The sequence below is a fragment of the Amblyomma mixtum genome, chromosome 3, assembly GCF_055824585.1.
Source record: "Amblyomma mixtum isolate Tamu chromosome 3, ASM5582458v1, whole genome shotgun sequence".
Classification (NCBI taxonomy): domain Eukaryota; kingdom Metazoa; phylum Arthropoda; class Arachnida; order Ixodida; family Ixodidae; genus Amblyomma; species Amblyomma mixtum.
This window is the reverse complement of record NC_143014.1, coordinates 88,634,359-88,661,668: the sequence shown is the minus strand read 5'-3', so window position 1 is coordinate 88,661,668 and position 27,310 is coordinate 88,634,359. Positions and strand designations below refer to the sequence as shown.

The 27,310-nt window shown below is 47.8% G+C and overlaps 1 protein-coding gene across 1 annotated transcript; it reads right to left on the bottom strand.

The window, feature by feature from the left end:
* Positions 1–378: 378 nt before the first annotated feature.
* Positions 379–26,837, bottom strand: LOC149350860 (uncharacterized). The gene is made up of 3 exons (XM_089575572.1): positions 26,682–26,837; positions 1,499–1,701; positions 379–868 (listed from the first exon to the last, which is right to left on the bottom strand). Exons 1-3 carry the CDS (start codon positions 26,835–26,837, stop codon positions 379–381), a joined length of 849 nt encoding a protein of 282 aa, XP_089431698.1.
* Between the last annotated feature and the right edge of the window lie 473 nt (positions 26,838–27,310).

The following is a 27,310-nucleotide window of genomic DNA, read 5'->3' as shown; positions in this document are numbered from 1 at the left end:
GAACATGGAAAGTAGTTGAGTTTTATAAGCAAATAAGGATAAGCAACGTTTCATATATATGGCACATCATTACTGGTAATGACACTTTGCATGGAACAAAAATTGTCAAATGCCAGAATTAACAGTGCTTCACTTAGTATTGCATATCACTGATAATAATGTTTGCGAGGAACAAAAATGTAACCCTTAGCTGCGTTTTTCCTAACAATTCATGTCACTCACTGCAGGAATGAAAATATGTTAACAGCTGCTAGCCTTACATGCTTCATCAAACACTGCATATCACTTATAGTATCACTTTGTCCAGAACAAAAAAATCTATAGACTTAGCGGCTAGTTTTGGCACCACAGCTTACAGGATATAAACAAGAAAGCAACTCAGAAACTGGGCTGTTTTGAAGCCAAATACGGCAACAGTACGGAAAAAAAGAAGGGGTTAATCTTAGGCATCGCATCAGCCCAGTCTTCTTCAAAAAACCTGACACGCTCCACAATCATAAACTTCTCTGAAAATACAACAAAATCAGTCCAGCGCAGTCCTGACACAGCCATTTGCCCAAGTACTTGGTAATAGTACTCATGGCTACGGTCCATTCTGAATACACCTTGCTCGTCCTTTTTCATGTAGTGTGAGTCTCCTATTTCTTCTAGTGCCTTGCTCTTTAAGCTGTACGGGCACTGCACTTCCAAAAGGCCATGCTTTGGTTCTTCACACGGATCAAAGATGAAGCGGTCAGGTGACGCTCCCAACCATGGACAGGATGGGTCCGCGAGTAGTCCACATCTAAAAGCCTCAATGTCGCGGCTTGTTGTCCTCATAGTGTAGATGTATCTATGCACTGCTGGCTGCTCATTGGCAACTCCGTACCTGTTAAAAAAATTAACTAATCTGGAAATTGGCACATAATTTTTATGCTTTGAACACACGGGTGGAAGTGGGAGAAGGGGTGCTAAATGTGTACTGGGAAAGTCAGAACAAACTACAACAAGCCCTGTGAAGGTGACCAGGACAGAACTCCTCCAAAACTAATAGCTGCGGTACGTAACAGATTTCACAATGTTTACAAACAGTGTAATGCACAATAGACATAAGGAAATATGAGCATAGACCTCACATGGAATCACACTTTTTTCTGGCTAGAAGGTTCGGCCAGTGCTGCTGCATCCAAATGTCTAACAAGCTGCTACATCTATGAAATTTCCACTGGTAATTAGGCTGAATGTCGGTGTCAGCGAGTACTATCATTAAGATAATGAATGCTAAAAAGGAGCATAGGAAGTGAAACAGTAACTCATGTTCAGAGATTAATAGCAGTGGCTAACTGTATTGAGTTATTTTCACTTCTATGGGACAAAAACTAGGCAAGAGAGATTTAAAATTTTTTCTGGATGATGAAGCTTGCAGCAAAGTATGCTCATGCATAACAATAAACTAAAATGCATCCGCGACACTTGTTACTGCCGTGAAGGTTAAAGCGAAATATTCAAGCATGCTTACTGTACTGCTCGCACTCGTGACAAGTCTTTTTGAGATGTGAAGTTGTGCGAGCCTTTCTCTGTCCAGGTTGTACGCTGTACGACAACTCCGAATGCTGAAGCTGTCACACGGTGACGGCGTGCTGCTTTGCAAGCATCGCTACTAGCCTGCTGTCTTGTGTTCTGCTCCAAAGCTACAGCTTCCTCGCAGGAAATCTCCAAAGCCTAAGGAACAAGAAAAAGTCATAGTGCTTCAGAAATAATGCAAAAACCACCATATTACTGTTTAATAAGAGCTATTAATCTGCAGCATTGCTTGATCTTCCAGAGCTGACACACAACGATGTTACTGCTATACACCGCCTTCCTGAAAAGAAAGACAAGACAGCAGGTATCCTTGTTCGCTTCTGCAGGCAGGCGGACAGAAATGCCTGGCTGCAAAACCGCAGGAAATTGCAGGATAGCAGCTCAAATGTGCTGATTCAAGAAATTCTTACAAAACAGGGACGTGCACTTCTACACGAGGCAAAGCAGTGGGCACGTGAAAACAATTTCAGCTATGCCTAGTTCAGCCACGGGAAGATACTTGTCAGGCGCAAAAATGGTGAATCTGCAACTGTAATTAAAAGTAGAAGTGATTTGGATGGTCTTCTCTAAGTTGGCTGAGGTCTAGTGCGCTAACTACATTGTCATAATGGCTCTCTCACCGGGTAGCCTAGCAAAAGAACTAGGGAAAAAATACATATCTGGTCTGACGTTTTTTCATTTAAATGTACGATCAGCTATGAACAAAGTTACAGGTTTAGAAGCTCTCTTTAATGAAATTGGATTCGAATTTGACATCATCATGTTAACGGAAACATGGTATACGAACAATGTTGACCTTTTTTCATTGCCAGGATACAATGTATTCTGCTTGAATCGTCCTGATCACCGTGGTGGCGGGGTATCCCTGTTAGTTAAGAAAATCTACAGTTGTACCTTACTGCAAGAATATACATGCTCAAACGTTGATTTTGAAATGCTGTCATTAGCGGTGAACAACTGTCATTTCCACTTTATATCGCCCACCAAATGGAAATTACTCAAAATTATTGATACATCTGGAAACTTTCTTTTACAACGTTTACACTGATAAACTTAAAATTGTATGCGGGGGTGATTTCAATCTTGACCTGCTGGTCGATAACAATGCTAGTCGCGAAATAACATGGTGTTGTTCGAGAGTTTTGGTCTATTTAATGCTATCAATCTGCCTACAAGAGTTACGGTTCACTCGTCAACTTCAAGATTTATTTGTTACCAATGTTAGTAGAGACGACATTAACGCTGGTACTTTAGCTAATGATCTCAGTGATCACCTCCCATATTTTTAGCCATTAAAAAACACAAAAAAAGGCAAATCCTTGCGTCTCAACCCGTCATATCTCCTCTGAGAATCTACTTAACATCCATCAGAAAATAATGAATACATCTTGGACAGAGGTCTTGTCCTCAAATAATGCAAGCTTTGCATTTGAGCGATTTCTTCGTATTTTTAAGCAAATCTATGATGAAAACTTCCCTATAAAGAACTTCTGCCCGCCAAAAAAAGTCAGGAAACCATGGATCAGTAAAGAACTATTTCGTAAGATTAAAGTGAAGAATTCTATGTATCAACGTTTTCTCTTTGAACGTGACCCTGAACTCTTGAAGGACTTCAAGAAGTTCCGCAACCGTCTAAATAAAGAACTTCAGCGTGCAAGAAACAACTACTTCGTCAACTTACTAGCGAAAACGTCAAATAACACTGCGGCTATGTGGAAACAATTCAACTCGCTTTTCGGGTCTTCAAATGCTAATACAGGAGTTACAGAAATTGTAATGAATAATGTCAAGCTGAAAGACAAAAATTTGGCAGATGCATTTAATGATCATTTCGTGAGTATCATTTCGCCGCCACCGTCAGGATGCCATGGCGCGTATATGAGCAGTGAATGCGAATATACAATTTTTTTAAACCCAGTTACCGATACGGAAGTTGCTTCGACAGTTATGCAGTTAAATAACTCTACATTCCGCGATTTTTACGACATAGAGGTACGTCCAATTAAATTTGTTGTGGATGTTATTAAAGTGCCGCTCACTTACCTTGTGAATCTCTGCCTTACAAATGGCTGTTTCCCTGAGGCATTGCAGATAGCAAAAGTGTGTGTTCTTTATAAGAAAGACGACAAAAATAACCTAAATAACTACCGACCAATATCTATCTTGCCAATATTTTCTAAAATACTTGAAAAAAGTTTTATTACACGCTTAGTACAGTTCACAGATAAATACAACTTGATAACAAATTCACAGTATGGCTTCCGGAAACAACGTTCTACTGAACTTGCCCTGCTTGATCAGAAAGAGTTTATCCTTAAGGGTGTTGAACAAAACTGTTATGTACTGGGTATTTTTGTTGACTTCAGCAAAGCTTTCGACTCTCTCAACCGCATTTCACTTTTACAAAAGCTGAAATTTTATGGTGTACGGGGCACTGCTTATGTAGTTATTCAGTCGTATCTTGGCCATCGCAAACAGTATGTAAATTTAAATTCTTTCTCATCCTCTATTAAGCCTAATCTCATGGGAGTACCTCAAGGAAGCATTTTAGGTACATACCTCTTTAACCTATCTTTAAATGATATTGTCAACATAGATACATCTCTAAAATTTATCATCTACGCAGATGATACCAGTCTTTTTCTAGTAGATGCTGACAGCGAGGTACTCTTCCGGCGAGCAAACGATGCGTTAAAGAAACTGGAAGACTGGGCTTCTAGTAACGCATTAATCATTAATGCTGAAAAAACGAAGGCTGTAATCTTATGAGCGAGAGGGAAGCAATTAGATCTTACTTATCCCTTAGTATTGAATAATAAACCCATAGAAATAGTCAATAGTTTCAAAACTCTAGGCGTCTTTTTTCAAGAACATATGCAGTGGGACATGCACGTCGACCATGTCGTAAGTAAATCAGCACGTGTAATAGGTATACTGTATCGCAACAGGCAGTTATTACCAATAAACACTAGACTTGTCATCTATCATTCACTATTTCTTTCCCATATACAGTACTGCCTTTTGGTATGGGGTACAACGACGGCAACAAATATGTCAAAGCTAATAAAACTGCAAAATAGGCTGATAAAATTATCTCTAATACTTCTTCCACTCACAACCTTGACGCTTTGTTGAAAAAGTTTCATTGAATAGCTTTATCAGACCTATACAAACATCGCCTTTGCAAAACATTCAGAAGCCAACAAAAACAGGTATTGAACTCTTTATCACACATTGCTTCTTTAAGACCTAACAGTCATTATTATTCAACGCGCCATCCTGAATTTTGGTTTGTGCCACGTTCACGGACCAATTACGGCGTTGAAATGTTGTGCACAGTCATTCCAAGTATGTTGAATTCTTTCAGGAAAAAGGAAATCATCATAAAGAATCTGTCATTAAAAGCACTAAATTGTTTGTTTCTGTCATGTATCTCTCCACATCCATAAAATTATGTAAATGCTCCAACATGACAAATGTGGTGTGCATTTGCTATTACCTGTGGTTTTTTTTTCATTTCAAACTTTTTTTTTAATTTATTTTTTTTTACAATTTGACTATGGGCATTTGCTAATACCTATTTTTTATTTTCTTTTTAAACTGTTTTCTTTCTTTTTTACTGGTTGCAGTTGAACCATGTATTTGTTTGCCTCATTGACATGTATATTAGTTGCTGATGCTCTGCTCTTGTATAGGGGATGGGAGCCTAGTCAAGCTGCATTATAGCGGCTTTTTCTCCCATCTCCTCATGTATGTGTATTACATGAAAATAAATCAATTCAATTCAATTAAAAAATATACTGCAAAAAAAAACAATGAGGATTCTTCAAATGAAAGCTCACTTCACTGAAATGTGAATACGATGGCTTATGTAGACTGAAGTGAAGTGTTCAATTTTACAGAGGCATTAACTAGATACGTCAAGTACTCTGTACATTCTAGCGAGCCAAGTTATTAATGGAATGCTTGGAGCACTATCCGTAGCCAGTGCCTATAGCCTAATGTGACTGTATGTTGCACTGCGCTAATGTAATAGCCAAATCAGAATTTTTCACTCATGTATGTATTGCTTTTTTTTCATGTAATTTGTTCCAGGAGAGTGCATAAAATAGGCATTAGGATGTGCTTCCTTGCAATGTTTCAAAATTTCTTTTATGCACATATGTAGGTTTGAACGCGCACATACATTTCCAGTCAATGCTGTGTAGAACTCAGTAGTCATGTCTCCTTCCACTGATTAAAGTAGAACCAGCAACACTAAAAGCACAGAAAATTCAGAATTTAGCATTTCCTGGAATCGCCTCAATTGGAACCAACGCATTTCTTTTGAATCACGTAGCAGCGTTGCTTTAGCACACCCTCTTTACGTCATCTGCCAGCACCTTAGGTGCTGTATTTGCGCTGTTCCCTCTTAAGTTATCTCACCATAACTGCATGGATATTATATTTACAACAGTTGTGGCTATCATCACAACTGCCTATCAAATAGTGCGCATTCTTCAGGTGAGTTCTCACAGTAAATAAACTTGTCTTTACTTGCAACCTATAAAGTGCGGACAATGAATTGATGCATACAGCTAGGCACTCACTTCCATGCAAACTCTGGTTACACCTCTTCTAGTGACATATTCTGCAAAATTAAACAAAGTTACTATTTTCAAGCAAAATAAAATGTTTAGCAGCTGAAGCTTACTATGTTTTAGTGTTAGTTGCTGCATGGATTGAGCGTTCAGGAGGACAGCTAACGGAGCTATGCACCCACGCATTTGAGTCCTTGAACAGCTCCGGCTTAGTTGGTTGTTCACTTTTGCCATGCCCGCACTGAATGTCAGGCGACAACATGACTTGAAAGCCATGGGGTACGAGGGGCTTTAAATATTGCAGGTGGCTCCCTAAAGGTGTGGGCCCAAGCATTGAATCGGCTGGAACGAGTGGGCCATTATGGAGGTGCCTACTTAACGCAAATGGAGCTACTGCTGACAGCTGGGAACCTAGTCTGCGTATTCTCGAAGCAACGTCTGTGAAGGAGGAGTCTTCTTTGGCTGCCTCATAAAAGTGACTCCTGAGGGGCTCACAAAGTCCTCCGTCCCGAACACGCGTCCAGTCGATAAACTCAAGTGGCAGCGGGGCAAGTGGGGTACTACGCGGACGTCGCCACTGTTGAGGAAGCTCGGTACAGGCAAGCTCAGGGGGTGGCTCCTGGTGCCCGTTGCTCTTGAGAAGGACCAGGAGTTTGAGAGCTGCCTTGATATGGCTGCAAACACCACTTGTACCAGCTGCACACTGGCATTTCGACGTCGCAATGGATCCACAGGCTTGTAATGTAAGCTCTACCTCATATGGCCGAAACGACTTTTTCTGGCTCCTGTAGCAGATGCATTTTACGTGAACGTTCCCAGGGCTGCAATGAGTCAAATTATAATATGTTGCACACACTGTTTTGGCGCTTCACAAGTATGAAAACATTTCAGGTAACACCTCCCGATCAGACACTTGGAAGAAGCTATGGCACTTCATTGCACACCACTTTATGTGCATAACTTCTGAACACTAAATGCACATTCCAGTGTCACATATAAACCACCGTATATATTAAAGAGATGGTTATGTACAAACAAAACATAAAAGAATGCAAAAAATGGCAAAGTTGGCTTATATGTTGCAAAAACTGCAAAGATATAAATAACCCCTTTAGTAGCTCTTCTGATATAAATAAAGCCATACCTATCATAAAGAAAACTAACCATGACTGAAAACTGACTGTTAGCCTGCTTTCCACTACGTGGCTATCCACCCGTTACAAGTGAGCTGTTGCAGCAAACGAGAAACTTGTACAACACATTTGTAAGTTCACTGCATCTCAGTCTTGCCATCTGTAAATTTTCGAGTGCTAAATATCGAACGACACGCAAACGGATGAGTGCTCATTAGCACTTAAGTTGCGCCACTTTTGGCGGCTAATTTTTTATGCGCCTCTGCTCTCTTTAGAGTGAAATATAGTGAAAATGCCCAAGCTTGGCTGTTAAAGATGCAAACGCAGCTATTCTGCCAATCTCCCAGTAGCAGTACTGAGGAGGAGCTGTGCAAACCAGCAGGTTTAGTATCGCAGCTAGCACGCAACAGACGATTTTTGCACCATTATTCGCTGATGCCCACAAAAGTCTACGGCACTGTAAATCCCACAGTTTGAGCAGCAGCTGTCTATGCGTCATTGAACACATCCATGGACCCCTGTTCTTGCATAACACTTGTTCTTTGGCTCAGTATCGCACTCCCGCTTACAAAAATGCATGATTTTACACATGAGCCTCGCGCCTAAGGGCCATTCCAACTTGTGTCAAATTACGCACAGTTCTTTCATCGCAGAGTTCATCATCGCTCATTTCAGTAAGTATCTACCAGCCTGGGATGAGCGACGGTGATGCGCAAATCAGGTAAACAAACTCGCGGTCGTCTCGCATAGGCGTCCAAGCAAACAGCACAAGCACACGGACAAAAAATACTCCACAATCATGAATACTGCACCTGTATAGAGATGACGCTATGCGAATCGATGAGGGTTCCGTGCAGGACTCGCAGAGCAGTTTGTAACTGCGCTCGGCAGCACGGCCGGAGGGCCCCGCAACGCCTCGGCTGTCAAAATATGCCTCTAGCCGTCGCTGGCAGAAACCGTCAGGGACAACAGAGAGGTCCCTAGACGAGGAAAGGACTTCGCTTGACATTGAAAATCTGTTCCAGGCCCAGTACACTTGGCGACAACGTTACAAGCACGGACACAACGGCGGGCACTGACGGACGGACACGGAGCGGACGGATGAAGCGATCCAAAGATGGCCGCCAGCGCGGGGTCAGGCGAGGTCAGCGCGCCTGTCACTGTTGCCAGACCTACTTTTGTAAACCCTCTATTGCAAAGGCATTTGTATGTTTGCATTCTGCCGCATCTACATAAAGTGTTCCAGCGCACTGTCCGTATTTATTATGTCTTCTACCCTCATGGTGTAAGGGGTGCATGTTTTTGGGGAGTGGTTTGATTAGTAGGGCCGTCCTATAGTCGCGGGGTAAGTCTACCTCAGCATCTTTATTCGTAGTTTGAAAGTTAATTCCGAGCCTGGTAAGAATACTCCTGCCAGTTCTGGAATTGGCTAATCGCGCTGTTTGAGCCATTAAATGGGCATCTTTCAGTTCATTGTAGGTGTTATGTATTCCTAACCTCATAAGCCTTTCGGTTGAGGCATTTAGTGGGAGCCCTAACGCAGCCTTATAGGCCTGCCGTATCATGCTATCCAATTTGTCCTTTTCTGCTTTCGAAAATTTGAGATAAGGGGTGGCATAGAGTATCCTGCTGAGCGCAAAGGCCTGCACTAGTCGGCATAAATATCTTTCCCTCACCCCTTGTCTGCGGTTAGCTATGCGGCGGATTAATCGCGACGTCGCTTCTACCGTGCGTTTTAGCTTAGTGAGTGTGTCAGTATTCTTTCCATTTGTTTGCAAATACAACCCCAGTATTCACATGGTTTGTACCTCTTTGACAGATCGTCCATTAACATAGACATTTATTTGCGGGGGGGGGGGGGGGGGAGTCGTGGTACGCCTACCTCTTTGTTTACGACGGATCACGAAGAGTTCAGATTTTTGCTCAGAACAAGTGAGGCCGGATTCCCATGCGCATGCCTCAATGATGTCCACTGCTGCTTTGAGTGTTTCTTCTATGTAGCCTTCGCATCCTTTGGTTACCCAAAGTGTGATGTCATCTGCATAGAACGTGTGATGTAGGTCTGGTATTCGCGCCAGTTTGGGGGGAATTTTGATGAGGGAGAGGTTAAAAAGGAAAGGGGAAAGGACGGAGCCCTGTGGCGTTCCTTTACTTCCTAGTGTGATTGGGGCAGACTCTATTGTTCCGACCGTTATCACTGCTGTTCTGTTAGTGAGGAAGGATCGGATGTAGTTGTATGTCCTTTCTCCGGGGTCGATTTCTGACAACTTTGTCAAAATGGCTTTGTGGGTGACGTTGTCGAAAACTTTAAAAGGTCTAAAACTAATGTTGCTTTCATTCCTGTTCCCTTGTCAGGTTCAGTTATGGCCTTGTTAAGCTGCAAGAGTATGTCCTGGGTAGATAGTTGGGCCCTGAATCCTAACATTGCTTCAGGTAGGAGGTTCATGTCCGCGCTTCGCTGTGCGTTTCGAACAAAAGGCGCTCCGGTCCCTCCGGTCGTAAAACGGTGGGGAGACCTCACGAAAAAAAAAAACATGCAGGCATCAAATGGATGCTCGCTAACGAGGGATGACGCTGCCGAAAAAAAGACATGTATGAAAGGATGCATTCGCTAATATGTTGAAGTGATCGAGCTGATCGCGTCTCTCGACCGTTCAGTGCAACCTAGGCAAAGCAGCCTCAGGAAACATCGAAGGTGTGAAGTGAAGAAAAACATCTCTGAGCACAGCGGAGCCAGGCCGCAAAGGCACACGCGCCAAGCAATGCGCAATGACGATGGAGAAGCGGGCGACGACCACAAGACAGGGGTCAAGCTGTTTTGCCGCACACCCACCCAGGAAGCTCAGGGTAGGGGATGGAGAAGTGAAAAAACTTCAAAGAAAATAACTGAGGCGAGGAAAAACAACAAAGAAAGCCCGACGAAACACCGCGAGGAGCACCCCCCCCCCCCCCCTCCCCCAATGAAACATCCCGGGTGGCAAAAAGCAAGAAAAGAATTATTTCCAAGGCGGGGACATGACGTAGGCATGTGACGTACTTCACGCCTCCTACTAACATCGGAGGAGGAGGGGAATTTCGCTTGCTGAGGCTAGTCGATGAGGCGGGAGAGAGAAAAATCTCGGAGGGAACGGAAGGAGAGGGTCATGGCGAAGTAGCTTGATTTCGATGGCTATAACTACTCTATTAATGAGTCTTTTCGAAAAAAATTCCGTGGCGGTGCTTTAAAAGGCAACTCCGGCGATTTTTCGATGTTCATCGATCGAAACGAAATTTTAAGTCTCTATTCTTTATGGTAGTCTGATATCTCATGTAAAATTTCGCACCTGAAAGCGGCGTAGTTTTTTCGCAAGCGAATTTTGAAGACAAGAGCTCCTCGACCCGAGCGGCACCCATTGATGAGCAACTTCTACAGGCCACCTTGTACTGTGACGTCACTAGCGTGTCGGCGTGTCAAGCTGGTTGGGCGCGCGCTGGCGTTGACAGTGCAGGGGATAACTGAAAATTGATTTTTAGGAAAGTAAATGACGCAGTAACGGACACCCGAACCGCGACGTAAGCGAGGAGTGAAAGAAGAAAGGAAGAAAGGTGCTGTAGTGCAGGTTTCCTGAATTATTCCCACCACCTGTGCAATTTCGCGCCATCTCAACGTGCCTGATGTGATGTGTACGCCAGAGTGCTGGGTCACGGGAACTTCTCATGTGCTGTGGGCTGCACAAATTCTTCATCTGTGACAACGGGCGTGATATACCATAGGTTTCCTAGCGATAAGAACCTTCGCGACAATTGGGTGAGAGCTGTCCGCCTGGTCAACTGGTCTCCGAGGAATCATTCCCGCTTGTGCTCGGAACATTTCGCGCCAGATTGCTATGGAGGCAGCGTGTACCTCAGAGTAAGCTTTGGACTCGCTAAGGCTTCGTTCGACCGGGGCTTGAAGGCAGATTCTGTGCCAACGTTATTCGAGTACAACCGCCCATCGCAGCGGCCAGCTGAACAAAGCGCGGCCGTCAAGAGGAAGCGGACCACAGTGAGCGTGCTCAAAGTATGTTGGGTTGTAGAACTGTAGCTGGCGTGAATTCACTTCCAAAAGCTCGCCGTCGAGACAAAGCTTCGCAAAGAGAGGACTGTTGGTGACGCATTCTCCTGTTGTGCACCGCGGCAACGTTCCGGCAGCAGATTCTTTCATCAGGCTGGGTCGGCCGCCGGCACTCGCCACACGAACAGCTATCAGCGGGAGCATCACATTAACTTTTATCCTGACGACTGTGTAACAAAGGCATGTACGAGGAATGACTCAAGTTCGCTACGGCGTCCCTCATAGCCTGAGTTGCTTTGGGACGTTGAACCTCAATAAACCAAACATACTTCTCCGAGTTCAGACCGTCTCCATGCTGCAGGCGACGCGGCCTGTGGTGTGACTCGGTTAGCTAGCGCGGCGGTGGATCATACCTGAAAGGCGACTCGTCCAGTCCGAAATCGTCGAATTAGTCGTCTTCTAAAGAATCGCTGGTCTCGGAAAAGCAGTTCTCCGCGCTTCAGTCACGTCGGCAGCGTGGCTCCGAACTTCGCACCGCGGCGAACACGCTAGTGACGTCACAGTCAATACCGCACGAAACGCCTCCCCAGTTTCGGTTTCGCGGTTTCGGTTTCGAGTTTTGTGTTTTTTGCTGTTTAAAAATTATCTTAGGGTTGCCTTTGAAAACCTTGTATCGTACACATTACAGGAGATTCTTAGGAACACAAAGCAGCCATTAACTTAAAATGGCTGAAAAATCGCCGGAGTAGCCTTTTAAGGGGACGATGCTTCACTACCACAGGGGTAGAAAATATTTTCGAACAGCGGGTGGTCCGTGGCCCTTTAAGGAACGCGACAACATACCGTATTGTGCGTTTTTATTGTAAAGACTTTCAAAATTTTTATTACCTCAACTGCTGGCTCGTTCGCGGTGAAACTGCACAGAACGCTTGCGTATTATGGTAACTTTTGTATCGTAGCAAGTTTTACAACGGTACTTACTTAGTTGAGCCGTGCATGATGCAAAAGCGCAATCGTGTGCGTCGAGATCGGCGTACCGAAGCCCAAAACACCGTTATTTTGCTGAAGGACGGCAGTAACGCCATCTGTCGTCTGCAGTGAAAAGCGTCACAAGGCGAGCGTTGCAAGGAGCGCGGGGGCCTTTTCGTCTGCTTCAACTGAAGCGCTTCGAACATTTTCGGCCAACTGAGGGGGAAAATTGCCAGAAACAACTATTTTGACGAGGCTTTGCCATTAAAGGAATATTGTTTGACGTCTTTTCTTCGTCCAATGATTTTATTCGATTCAGCTTATATCGTCTGCTTTCGTGAGCGTCGGAGGACGACGTCGCGAAGTCCTGAGCTGTGTTCTCCTTGTTTAATTTCGTTGTGGAAGACAGATGGCGCTACTGCCGCCCTTCAGCAAAAACTCGGTGTTTTGGGTTTCGGTACGCCGATCTCGACGCACACGAATGCGCTTTTGCATCATGCACGGCTCAACTAAGTAAGTACCGTTGTAAAACTTGCTACGATACAAAAGTTACCATAATACGCAAGCTCTGTGTGCAGTTTCACCGCAAAGGAGCCAGCGGTTGAGGTAAGAAAAATTTTGAAAGTCTTTACGATAAAAACGCACAATACGGTATTGCAGCACTGGCAGGGTACTAACACAACGCATTAAGTAGGTCCACTTTTATTCAGCACGAATCAATGGTTTTTCCGTTTTCCGTAGTGTGTTTGTCAAAACAATTGTGTTCTGCGCGTGCTCACGTCGCAGTCCGGAAGACCTCTATTCGATTCCAGGTACTTTCAGATGTTTTTTTTTTTATTATTTCCAGGTCATCTTGTTACAACGCCGCACCGGCTTTTCCGCGACACGAGTTCCTTAACGCTGTCGAGTCAAGAAATGCTGCATATACACGGCGTCCCGGCTAACTTTACCCAGGGTTTAAAAATATGCCGCAGCACTCTAAGACATTGCTACCGAATGTAATATTGCTGGCGATTGTATGGAGCAAGTCACACAATATATATATATGTATATATATATATGAGAGAAGCCAACAGCCACAGAAACCAATGGACAGAGGGGATTTTTTGAATTTATTTATTTAGTTCGTGCTGTCGTTGATTTAGAATATTACTGAATATGTTATCGCTTAAAGCTAATTGATTTGAAAAGCAGAAGAAAAAACAACCACATGCCACCGGTGGGATCCGAACCCACGACCCCCGAATCACGCGTGCGGTGCTCAACCGTTGAGCTACGGCGACGGCTGTCAAATCTTCTGCTTTCGGCGGTATTTATATTTACAAATAACCTAACCTTGAGAGTGTTCATCAGCGCCACCACACGTTCTTAGGCGGCAGGCATAGCACGTCCTGAGATACCGCTGATATGACGTAGAACGTCATCGAACGGCGAGGGTGGAAGCTGTGTGAGAACCCTCTTATGCTTCCTATGGCGTCAAGGCTGCCAGAACCGAGGCCCTCGTTAAGCAATTAAGCAAACAAGGGAAGGGGAATGAAGAGCTCGTTGTAAATATGAGAGATGCCAACAGCCACAGAAACCAATGGACAGAGGGGATTTTTTAAATTTATTTATTTAGTTTGTGCTGTCGTTGATTTAGAATATTACGAATATGTTATCGCTTAAAGCTAATTGATTTGAAAAGCAGAAGAAAAAATTGCTGAGGCTCAGCTTGGCTAAGCCTGGGAAATGCGAAGCATATTAGTGGCTAGGCTTGGTAATACATGGCTTTCCTTGGTTGAATACTTGGTCATTTTAATACAACCACTAGAAGCCTTCGTCGTGGGGGAAGACAACGGCATGGCTACAGCGGAACGCCGACTAACCCCGAGACGCGCTTTGGGTGAGCGCCTGGATTGCCACGGAAGCCTGCGTTCAAAGGGCAAGGCATCGCGCCGAACGGGTGGTGGCGTTCCTCCCTTCCTTTACGGTGCGATTCGGGTGTCCACCGAGATGGCAGAGAATTACTGCGCCATTTCCTTTCCTCAAAAAACCTTGGGTTCAAATGGCAAGGCATCGCGCTGAACGGGTGGTGGCGTTCCTCCCTTCCTGTACGGTGCGGTTCGGGTGGCCTCCGAGATGACATTAGGCCCGTAAACATTTCATGCTTACTGTACTCTCGGTTACGGGAGAGGCAGAGATTTTTGTCCTGATCGTTTGGAAGTCAATAAACTTCTCTTTATAGTATGAGACACAAGGACATTAAAGTGGTTGTATCAGAAACAACGCTCTTCCAGCCGGTGCTCTCGTTCTTCGGAGGATTCCATGGCGCGCCTTTGTCGTCTATAGGCATTCCGACGCTCCAAACGAGTCGACATACTACTACACTCACTACCGTCCACACTGATTGAAGCACACTTTAACTCTTGTACCAGAGTCGATACACCACTGTCCGCACTCGTTGAAACACAGTTCGACGGCGCGAGGTGGAGGCCGGCTCTCTCATCCGATGTCACGTGGTGTGACGTCACGGTGTCACGTGGTGTGACGGCTAGGGGTCCCGCGGCGACGGCGCGAGGTGGAGGCTGGCTCTCTCATCCGATGTCACGTGGTGTGACGTCACGGTGTCACGTGGTATGACGTCACGGTGTCACGTGGTGTGACGTCACGGTGTCACGTGGTGCGACGTCACGGTGTCACGTGGTGCGACGTCACGGTGTCACGTGGTGTGACGTCACGGTGTCACGGGGGGGTCCCACGGCGACGGCGTGAGTGGTAGCTCTAGCAATATGCTTCGCATAAAAACAACCACATGCCGCCGGTGGGATCCGAACCCACGACCTCCGAATTACGTGTCAGGTGCTCTACCGCTGAGCTGCGGCGACGGCTGTCAAATCTGCTTTCGGGGGTATTTATGTTTACAAATAACCTAACCTTGAGAGTGTTCACCAGCGCCACCCCACGTCGTGGGTTCGGATCCCACCGGCGGCATGTGGTTGTTTTTTCTTCTGCTTTTCAAATCGATTAGCTTTAAGCGATAACATATTCAGTAATATTCTAAATCAACGACAGCACGAACTAAATAAATAAATAAAAAAAATCCCCTCTGCCAATTGATTTCTGTGGCTGTTGGCTTCTCTCATATTTACAACGAGCCCCTCATTCCCCTTCCCTTGTTTGCTTAATTATATATATATATATATATATATATATATATATATATTGTAAGGAAAGACTTCACGTAAGACGTTTATTCTAGCCCTCTGCCAGAGACGTGTTCCAAGCGAACAGCCCCAAGCGATGACGATGGGAATTTGCAGGAGAAAGAGAATGAAGTCGCAGCCAGAGAGGCGACGACGACGGAGGCGAATAAATTGTCATGTATCTCACGTTATCATCCTGGCTGACTGTCAGCTTTAGTCTCCCTTGAAACTTCACAAAAAGATTTTTTTGTGCGGTTTCCTGCGATTTTTTGTCCCGTCCACTTTAAAGGAGGTCCGTTTTGTATGGGTTCCTGGTCATGCAGGCATTCATTCAAACGAGGTGGCTGATTATTTAGCAAGGTCAGCTCTTGACGGGTCAGTAACGCAATCCGTGGCGAATTTCAGTCTGCTGGCGGTCACCATGTTTGAGCGGTTCCAACACATATCACCCAGGTTACGTGATCCCTTACTAAATACTACTGATTATCAGCACTTAGCCTATAAATGGAACGTCCGGTCGTGTAAAACCAGGCAGTGTGAGGTGTCAATTACGCGACTGCGGTGCAGGATTCCCAATTTAAATTTATACCTATGCAAATGTGGGTGGTCACCGACAAACCTATGTGACTCATGCGGGGACGTTGAATCTACAGGTTAGGGCTCCCGTTATCTCTTCCAGTGTTGTTATCGTTCGGTGCGAGCGCCAAAGGATTTCCATTGGTTTCAATTTGTGGGAATCTCCATGATTACATAATTGTAACTGGTAGGTTGATTTGCTCCTTTAAAAGTCTTGGAGTTTTCTTTTTTTTTACACCAAAATGCTCTTTGTTATTTCACTTCAAATATTCTTCTGTCGTTTTTAATGAATACATTTTTCAAAATTCACGTTTGGCTCCGATATTTTGTCGTAATCCTATGGAAATTTCCTTATTTATACCACTATACCTTGGCCAATCCCCCCACGTGGGTATGTGCCATTATAAAGAGGATGAAGAAGAAGTGCGCACACTGACTACCCGCGCGGGCCGAAGCGGCCAGCCTGGCCGCGATTAAGAATGAGCTCCATGTACGCGAAAAAGTAAGCGACGCGACGAGGCGGCGCGGCGCGGCGACGACGGCTGGCTGTCGCTCCGTCGCCCACCGTCCAAGCTCCATGCTACACTGTATCGATGCGTTGCGACAACGTGAACGCGAAATGGGGACGACGATCAGTGTTACTGGCAAATACACCGCAAAGCTGTTTGCGCCTATAACAAAAGTCACATTATTTGCAAGGATTAAAATTCTGGGCAGAAAAATGCCCAATAATATGTCTTTACAGCTTTGTCATTGCATATCATTGCATGTCATTGTCACGGGCGCCGCCTTGTTGCCTGACCGTGGGGCGCATTTTCCTCCATGGTGGGGCGCACACTTGTTTGAACCTCGCGCGCTCTGTGGCGTCAAACGACGCATACTCGCTAAGCCTAGCAGCACTGTAAACACAGAAGCAATCTGAAAATCTGGGGTGTTTTATCGCTAAAATTTTCTGGTTGAGGCAAGTTCAGTCAAAGCGAAAGCTTCCTGCGCATTTAGTTTGCCGTGAACGTGGGTTACAGAGTAGCGACAACGCCGAATCGGTGGTGAAGCAAGAGGCCCGGCAAGAGGCCCGGTAGTGGCGTACGCTGCCGGATTAGCTGCTATTGGCTAATCGCGTTAGCAACTTCCGGGCGACAAGCGAAATTTTCTGTGAGTGCAGATCCGAACGACACGACAAGCGACACGGGCATTTCGCTTCGCGCGACGGCGTCGCTCGTCGCTTGCCGCTGTCGCGTTCGCGTTCGCGTGAGTTTTCGCGTACATGGAGTTCAGCCTTTAGTGTTATGCAGAGCACCGAATGAAAGGCTTCAGGCGGGAAACGTGTACAATTTCAGTCCCGCGGTAACAGCGGTCAGGAGGAGGATCAACAGGAGTGACGCGGTAGTTAACTGGGGAAGTTTGGTTGGGCACCAAGTAGGGACCAATGAAACGGGGCTGAAACTTGTCGCAAAGACCAGGCGTCCGCAGAGGGGTAGAAAGTTGGAGCTCATCTCCAGGGTTGAACGAGACAATGCTGTGCGTCATGTCGTAGTGACTCTTCCGGTCTTCCTGGCAGGCTTCCGTATTCAGGCGAGCAAGGTGGCGGCACCGGCCCAAGCGGGAGAGGAACTGGTCGGGGACAGACGGTGAGGAGTTCGCAGGCGTCGAGAAGAAAGAGGCATCGAAAAGGGTAGTGGGAGAACGACTGTAAACGAGGAAAAAGGGGGTAACCAGTGGTTTGTTGCAACGCGGAATTGTAGGCAAAAGTGATAAAGGCAAGGACTGCGTCCCAATTCCGGTGGTCAGATTCGATGTACATAACAATCATATCTGACTGACAGGGTGCGATGGAACCGCTTAGTAAGACCATTGGTCAGGGGGTGGTAGCTGGACGTCATCTTGTGAAGTATAGAAGAAGCTTGCAGAACTTCGGCAACAACGTTCGAAAGCAACATCCGGCCGGGGTCACTGAGAAGCACCTGAGGGGCGCCGTGGCGCAGTACGATGGATTGGAGAAAGAAGGTGGCAACTTCGGGCGCTGATCCATCAGGCAAGGCTGCGGTCCCCACGTAGCGTGCCAGATGGTCGATGGCAGAGACTATCCAACGATTACCTCGTGTAGTGGGAGGAAGCGGGCCATACAAGTCAATACCGACGACGTCGAACGCGTGGCGGGGCATGGTAGAGGCTGCATATGTCCAGCAGGAGGTGAAGTCGGCCGTTTTCGTAGCTGGCACAGCGGGCAAGATGCGACGTATTTAGCGACGCTGGAGGAAATGCCAGGCCAGAAGAAACGGCTCTTGAAGCGGTCATAGGTTTTGTGAAAACCTAAATGACTGACCATCGCGTCATCGCGGAGGGCCTCCAAAATACGGGAGCGAAATGTACGGGGTACCACTCGAACCCAGCGGGTGCCATCAGGGCAGTAAACGTAGGGGCAGAGCACATCGTTTTTGAGTTTGAACTGCTGAAGCTGCCGACGCAGCCGAGCGGTAGGAGGGTAGGAAGCTCCCGTGAGACGGTCGATTAGAGAGCGGCAATACGCATCGTTGCGTTGATCCGACACAAGGGTGTTTAAGTCGTCAGATGCGACGCAGGGGAGGGCTTGCGACGATGAGGAGGCGCTGTGACAGCTGGAAGGTGGATCAGAAGAACGACACGAAGACTCCAGAAGCGGACAACGAGAAGGGGCGTCGGCGACTCGGTGCATTCGACCGGCCTTGTAGGTGACGTCAAAACTGTATTCCTGGAGACGAAGAACCGAGCGCCCAAGGCGGACAGTCAAATTTTTGAGGCTAGACAACCAGCATAATGCAGGATGGTCCAGGACGACCGTGAAGTGGCGGTCGTAAAGGTAGGGGCGGAATTTATAAACTGCCCAAACGACGGCAAGACATTCCTGCTCAGTGATAGTGTAGTTACGTTCCGCAGGTGTCAGAGTGCGGCTGGCGAACACAATAACTCTTTCGCGAGAAGTACTACCACGCTGCAGAAGAACAGCACCAAGGCCGTGGCCGCTAGCGTCAGTGTGTAGTATGGTGGGAGCAGCATCGCCGAAGTGGCCAAGGACAGGGTCGGAGGTGAGTGCTTGCTTCAAGGCCTGAAAAGCACTTTCGCATTGCTCAGTCAAAACGAAAGCACTGTGAGCAGTGAGGAACTGATGCAGTGGCGCGGCAATGGTAGCGAAATTTCGTATAAAACGCCGAAAATAAGAGGACCGTCCGAGGAGGACATCCCAAGGAAGACCAGGGACTGGCGGAAGGGCCAATAACGTCTCGGCGGAGCATATCACTGACATTGCCTTCGATGACACTGCGTTCAGATAAAGAAACGCGGTACGGGCGGCGGCGAACAACCGAGGTACCTTCGGTAACGATGCGGTACTCGGCAACAGAATTCTTGGCCAGTGCTGCTGATAGCAGAAGCGATAAGCCACCAACTATGAACCCGTGCCGACACCGATCTTTCATTCTTTCTTTCCCTCTTTCCCTCGCCCCTCTGGCTATATAATACCCCATGATCCGAGAATAAAGCGTCATTCTCCGGCCTGGCTACGCTGTCTGATGCATCGACCGGGAGCGGCTTGTCCACCGACAACGCCGTTACAACAGTGGCGACGAGGCTGAAGCAGGACAACGGGCCCAGGACAGCGGCACACATGGGTCACAGGCTACCGGACTTCGATTATGAAAAAGATAAGTGGCAAGCTTACCTAGTGAAAGTTGAAGCGCTCTCGGAGGCCAATGAAATCACAGTTGACGCAAAAGAAAAGGGCCTTGCTCGTAGCCGCCCTTGGGACAAAACAGTTCAAGCTCTATGCAGTAAAGTAGCGCCAGCAAAAACAAGTTGGCTGAGCTACGATGAGGTGGTCAACACTTTGAACAGGTACTATGATCCTAAACCGAACGAAATAGCAGAAAGTTTCAAGTTCTTCAACCGCTATCAGACAGAAGAGGAATTCGTGCAAGAATTTATGGTTGCAGTACGACAAATAGCACAGAACTGCAATTTTTCGTCTATGCTAGACAGAATGATCAGAGACTGCATCGTGTGGCGTCAGATCGAAAAGTTTGCAAAAGCAGCTTCTGGTGAAAAAGGACCTGTCGCTAAAGGAAGCAGAGGCTCTCGCTATAGCTGCAGAAAGCGCCGAACTTGATTCACGGGGCATAACCGGACGAGCTCAGGATGCTAACGTGCTCAATGTAACTTGTCGGCGCAAACCAGAGAGAGAAAAGCCGAAGTTCAGGCCACAAAAGCAATGCCAGTGCTGCGGGAACCATGGCCACAAGACGGCAGCGTGTCGCTTTAACAGACGGCAATGTTTCAAATGCAGACAGTACGGTCATCTAGCGAGGATGTGCTCTTCATCGGACATCGTTAACAGAACCGGTACCATGGAAGCGCAAACGCAGCAGGAATCGGAGGACAGTGATAGCAGTACATCGCAGATTTGGTCTCACCGCACGAAGCAGACACTGCTACCGCCCATTAAAAAAATATTCACATGGAACGGCGTTGACCGAAAAATGGACATTGATACCGGATCCCCAGTCTGCGTCATTTCAAAAGCTATCTATGACAAGTATCGCAAGGAATCGCCTCCGCTATCTATCCCCTATAAAGTTGTCGTGCTATCTCAAGCAGCTACCCGTGCTTGGGGTAATGAGCATGGACATGTCTTATCAAGCAGCGGCAGTTTAATGCAACCTGGTGGTGTTAAACTGCAAAGGCCCCAGTCTTTGTGGCCGGGATCTATTGCAGAAACTGGATGACGCGGGAATGGCTCTCCTTCACGTCAAGGCGCAACCCAACAGGGCCAGCACAATCCCGCCAGCTGCCCCTCTACCGGCTTTGGCACTACTGAACAGTTACGCCGATGTTTTCACCGAGACCACCGAACTCCTGAAAGGCCCGCCAGCCCGGATTCATCTCAAGAGTGGATCGACTCCGAAGTTTTTCAAGGCAAGGAAGGTTCCCTTTGCGTACAAAGAGAAAGTGTCGCAGGAGTTGGATAGGCTCGCGAAAGCGGGGATAATCTCTAGTGCCGTATTCGGAATGGGCCACGCCCATTGTTCCCGTCTTGAAAAAGAACGGCTCGGTGCGCATTTGCGGAGACTTTAAAGCTACACTAAATACAGTGTGGGAGTTTGAGCAATACCCGCTGCCGGTCATTGACTATATGTTTGCCAATTTAGCGGGTGGAGAACGGTTCAGTGTGCTAGATCTGCGGGATGCCTATAACCAGGTCGCGCTAGACGAGGATTCGCGGAAACTGACCGTCATTCACACTCTCAAAGGACTCTACTGCTACAATCGGCTACCATTCGGTAACTCGTCGGCGCCAGCGATCTTCCAGCGGAAAATTGAATCTGTACTCCAAGGGTTAACCGGCGTGCAGGCCTACCTTGACGATGTGCTGATAGCTGATAAAAGCCAAGATGACGCCAACTTGAAAGCAGTGCTGCAGCGCTTCAGGGAACATGGTATTCAGCTGCGCTCTGATAAATGTCGCTTGACGAGCAAGCAGTAACATATATTGGTCATCGCATTGACAAAAACAGGTTGCATCCAGTTGAGAAGACCATCGATGCTATCAGACTAGCTCCTTCTCCGCGTAATGTTACAGAGTTGCGTGCTTTTCTTGGATTCATCACGTTCTGCATTAAGTTTCTCCCTAATCTATCCACATTACTTGCTCCTTTGTACAAGCTGCTGACGAAGGGAGCCAGGTCGATGTGGAGCGAAAAAGAGCAAGCTGCATTCGAGCTGGCAAAAAGGCGCTTTGCGCTGCTCCTGTGTTAACGTATTTCAATCCGAAGCTCGAGATACTCTTGGAAACCGACGCCTCGCCTCACGGGCTAGGACCGGCACTGTTCCATCGCTTAAATGGAGAAAACAGGCCCAGTGGATTTCGGTCCCGGACCTTGACTACGGCTGAAACGAAGTATTCAGATTGAACGTGAAGCGTTAGCTCTTGTCTGCGGTGTTTCACGTTTGCGTGACTACCTACTTGGCAGGGAGTTCACCCTGGTCACGGATCACTGTCCTCTCCTTGGCCTCCTGCGAATGGATCGCCAGACCCCAGTCACGGCCGCCGCCAGAATACAAAGATGGGCGCTCTTACTGGGAGCGTACAAATACAAGCTGCTTTGCAAGTCCGGTAAAATGATGGTCAACGCGGACGTCCTAAGCCGTTTACCTCAAACCTTGCAGGAAACCGAGAGTGCACCGGAAGGCGACGCAGAGTTTGTTCTCGCCGTCGACCAGTGGGACCAGTCGGCCATCACTACAAATGAATTGCGGTCACTTACAGCAACGGACGAGGTGCTATCCCTTGTATGCAGGTACGTACGTCCATGAGCGTTGGCCCAACGCATGTTCAACCGGTAACTCTGAGATGATGGCTTTCTATAAAAAGCGGCAGGAGTTATCTGTTCAGGATGGTCTCCTATTGTGGGGACATCGTGTAGTAATCCCCAAACAGGCACGCGCTAGACTGCTGATGATGCTGCACGAAGCCCATCAGGGCGTCTACACCATGAAGAAGGTAGCGCGGTCTAAATTTTGGTGGCCGGAAATTGACCTGGATATTTCCCGAATTGCCGCTCAGTGCAGAAACTGTGTCCAGGCTTTACCAATGCCACCAGCTCGTGAACCAGTGAACTGGCCAGCAACCGAAGAAAAGTGGTCCCGTCTGCACCTTGATTTTGCTGGACCTATCAGAGATAAAACGCTGCTAATTGTTGTAGATTCCCACAGTGGATCGAAGCAATTCCACTAGCGCGTGCAACGTCAAGCAGCGCGGTAAACGCGCTGCGTACGCTCTTCAGCCAGTTCGGACTACCGCGCACTGTAGTCACAGATAATGGCACACCCTTTACGGGGTCGGATTTCGCCACATGGAAAGAAATGGCATTGCCCACATTCGGACACCGCCCTACCATCCTCAAAGCAATGGGCTCGCAGAACGTGCAGTCAGAACGGTGAAGGATGGATTAAAGAAAATGCCGGACGTGGATCTCTCAACCGCACTTGCGCGAGTTTTGTGTCGTTACAAGAATGCCCCGCGGCAGTCCGGCCTTTCACCTTCAGAAACACTGTTAGGTTATCGAATACGCACTCGACTTGACATGTGTTTTCCTCCCAGGAACAAAGCTGTGCAATTCAGAGAAGCTAAGAGAACTTCGGACGACGCCAGCTGGAGTTTCGCTCCGGGGGACCCAGTACTAGTCCGTAGCTATGGAGAGGGTGACAAGTCGACTTCACCTTTCCGGGTGTCCACAACAGGCGCTCGACTAGTTACTGTCAAAACATGATGATGAGGTGGTGGTTCGCCGTCATGCTGATCAAGTCCGTAAACGCTACGACGAGGGCTCCACACACACGGCGACAGTCAAGCAGCAGCACCATCGGACCATCCGCTGGCAGAACACAAAGCACCCACGTCAGCACCCGTTGACCCTGCACCCCAGGAGACTCAGCTGCGCAGGTCAGCCCGGGTGCAGAAACCTGTGGATCACTATGGCTATTAGGAGGAAGGGGTGCTGCTGATAGCAGAAGCGATACCCCTTGATCCGAGAATAAAGCGTCATTCTCCGGCCTGGCTACGCTGTCTGATGCATCGACCGGGAGCGGCTTGTCCACCGACAACGCCGTTACAACACCCAGGGTAGCGGAACTCACATCAAAAGAGCCTTGGTGCTTGCGAAGCAAGTCCGGTAACTCATGCCGTTGCGAAGCCGGGAGATCTGGATTGATGGTGGAAGAGAGGATGGAGAGAGAAACATCCGCTGAAGGGGGCGCCTGGGAGGAGGGCGCTGTAAGCACGACGAGGGAAACCGGGTGCATGTCCAACATGCAGGAAAAAGAAGTGCCTTTGGGTAACACGAGAGGTTAACGGGAAGTTTTCAGGCAACGACTATGGCAGATTCATTTTCAAACCGAACCAGGCTAAGCGGCCAGGCAAGTCCCCTGATGAAGTGTCGATCATAAGGCGCGATGAGCACATCCCCATGAACGATGGTACCAAAAGAAAGCGTGAGAAGATTTTGACTCCCAGCGGGTAAATCCGAATCTGCAGCGACCATGAGGCGATGACAGGGCTGGGGGACTTCAGATGGTGGGTCGCTCTCGGTCATATGGACGATGCGGTCACGGCAAGAAATAAAAGCACTGACGGAAGACAAGAAATCCCAGCCTAAAATCATAAGGTAAACACAAGGAGACATCACGGAAAAATTCAGGGGGCACTTTGACTGTCTAAAGTGGGTAGAGGCGGAAGCGTTTTCCGCACCCTTCGCTGTTTCTGTGGCACCGGTGGCGTCACATATAATTGAGTACTAATTACTAAGTGATGACACTAATCAAAGGTTAATTACTGATTAATGCCTGAATACTAATTAACTGCTAATTAATGAGGCTTAAGCTTCGCCTTTAGGAGTGTAACGCGACAGCACGTTGTAGCGCTGCCAGGGAGTCCACGGAACACCACCCGTTGAGCGCGATGCCTTGCCCTTTGAACGCAACGCTTTTTGAGGAAAGGAAATGGCGCAGTAATTCTGTCATCTCGGTGGACACCTGAACCGCACCGTAGAGGAAGGGAGGAAGTGGGAGTGAAAGATAGATAAAGAGGAGCCGTAATGAAGAAAATGAAAATTTTATTTCAGGAAAGGAAATTCCGCAGTAACTGTGTCACAACATTCAGGGGGCACTTTTTTGACCTAAAGTGTGGTCACTGATGTGTGGTTAAGATGTTAGGCTTCGCCCCTAAGAGTGGAACGCGACAGCGTCTTTCAACGCTGCCAAGGAGTCCATAGAACGCCATCGCCCATTCGGTTCTACGCCTCGCTCGTCGGTAAATTGGTTTTTGAGGAAAGGAAATGTATCTGTCTCTCATTTGTCGGTGGACACCTAAACCTCGCCGGAAGGGAATGGAGGAGGATGAGAGTGAGTGAAGACACCGTATTCACTAGACGCGCCTTTGTTCATTCCAAACCATCGAGCTGGCATGGCGGAGTGGATAGCATGCTCGTCTCTCACGCCGAAGACCGGGGTTCGATTCCTGAGCTCGACCAATTTCTTAATCGGTTTTATTTATATATATGGCGTGACTAGTAAGGCTAATTAGGCTAATTGGATAATTAAGCAATTAACTAAGCTCAGTCCTACTTACTTGGAGCATCACTATACGATTCCTTCAATTGGTTGCATGGTTACTAGCCAAAGTACCATTGGCCCCGTTTGAAATTCGCGCACTGTGACGTCACGACCGTTTCCACCAATTGAAAAGCGTGACATTTTCTGTCGACAACTGCTGCTTACAACGATGAGACATTAAAGGCTTCCGCCTTAAAATTGTACATGGTGACGGACACCGTCAATTCAAACCCGGAGAGTGCACTGAGGGGATGGGCGAATGATGACGTCGCTAGCTCCACGCAAAGGAGGCCCATCGTACGACGTTTTCACTTTCCGCAAGCGAGAACTTAAGTCAGTATGAATAATAGAAACAGCAAGTACCGTGTAAATCAAAGCCTCTAGTCTTAAATCTTCAACCCACACTAAGCGCTCCGGAGGTATTTGTCCCTGTCCAGAACATGAAGCTTTCCCTCCAAAAACTGCACCAGCTAGTTTTCCGAGCGAAGGTCAGGCGCGGGAGAAGCCGGTCGGAGCGGAGAGGAAGAGCGGCGGTACGGCGAAAGGGGATCGAGCTCTGGTGGGTCGATAATCACGAGGCGGAACAGAACTGGAGGGAGGTGCAGAAGAACGTCCGGAAGAGTCAGTGGCGGAACGGCGCTGATGAGAGGGACCACTAGGTGTGTAGGCGCTTTCGAAGGCTCCATACCCGCGACGTTCGTCTTGAAGGCGCCGATAGAAGCGGGAAATATGGCCCCGGAAGCCGCAATAATAACAAATCGGGCGGTTGGGGCGCCAGGGCGAGTAGCACGGGGGCGTTGAGGTTGGAGGTGCCAAAGCTGTGGCATGGTGACGTGACGGCCCTGGCGTTGGAGGCGGGCATAGACAGGTGGCATGGCAGCGACATGAGCGTACATTGGTATTGGGCGAGGAGCAGGGGTGTCGGGTGCCAGAGAGCAGGTGATCGACGCCAACTCTTCTTTAATCATGCTGCCAAGGCCACTAGCAAAGGATGGAACAGGAGGCGCAGATTCAGTCAGGCACGAAGAACCGTGTGTGAGAAGCTCTTCAGGAATGAGCGCACGAATCAGGGCACGCAGGTCGGTGTCGGTGGGAAAAAGGGAGGCAACCGGGTCAGGTTGCAAAGGGATGGACTGCAGCTGATCGAGGCGCTGGCAGGTCGCTATGATGGCAAGGGCATTGAACGCCATAGCGCCGATACCCTTCAGGACGTGGCGAACACGGTCAGCTCGGTCATTGTGGCATTGACACGCCGGCAGAGAGCAAGTACATCCTCAATTTAAGAAGTGTATGATTTGGTAGGGCGCTGGATGCGGTCAGCGAGCTTCTTGGCTACTTCAAAGCGAACAGCCGGAGAGCCAAAAATCTGTCGCAACTGCTCCTTTAAACTTGTCCAGTTTGGGATATCCGTCTCATGTTTCAAGAACCATGTGCGTGCGACGTCAGTCAAATAGAAGGACACATTGAGGAGTTTAAGGGACTCGTCCCAGCGGTTGAAAGAACTCACGCGGTCGTAGTTGTCAAGCCAGTCGTCGACGTCGCCGCCGCGGAGGCCAGCAAACATCCGAGGGTCGCGTTGACGGCTGCTCACGATCCAAGTTGCGGGGGCAGCAGAGGGCGAGCGGGAGGGACCTGGGCCGTCGGCGTTCTCCTCTTGAGACATGACGGTGAGAGTACATAAGCGGCGACCGGAACGCAGCTCCAGGGGAAGCGTGGAAAGAGGATACGGGGAATCCAAGGTGCACCTCTCCATCACGTGTAAGGGAAGACTTCACGTAGAAGTGTTCCAAGCGAACAGCCCCAAGCGATGATGATAGGAATTTTTTTACGGGTGAAAGAGAATGAAGTCGCAGCCAGAGGCGACGATGACGAATGCGAATAAAGTTCCCACAATGTGTGTGTATATGTATATATATATATATAGGTTGTGAGAGCATGAAGTACTTGACTGCTTAAAGGAGTATATAGCGAAGTATACGCTTCGTTAAAGGAAACATATTTATTTTACTCGACGTTTCGATCGGAAGACCGATCTTGTGTGTGTGTGTGTGTGTGTGTGTGTGTGTGTGCGCGCGCGTGTGCGCGTGTGTGCGCGTGTGCGCGTGTGTGCGCGTGTGTGCGTGTGCGCGCGTGTGT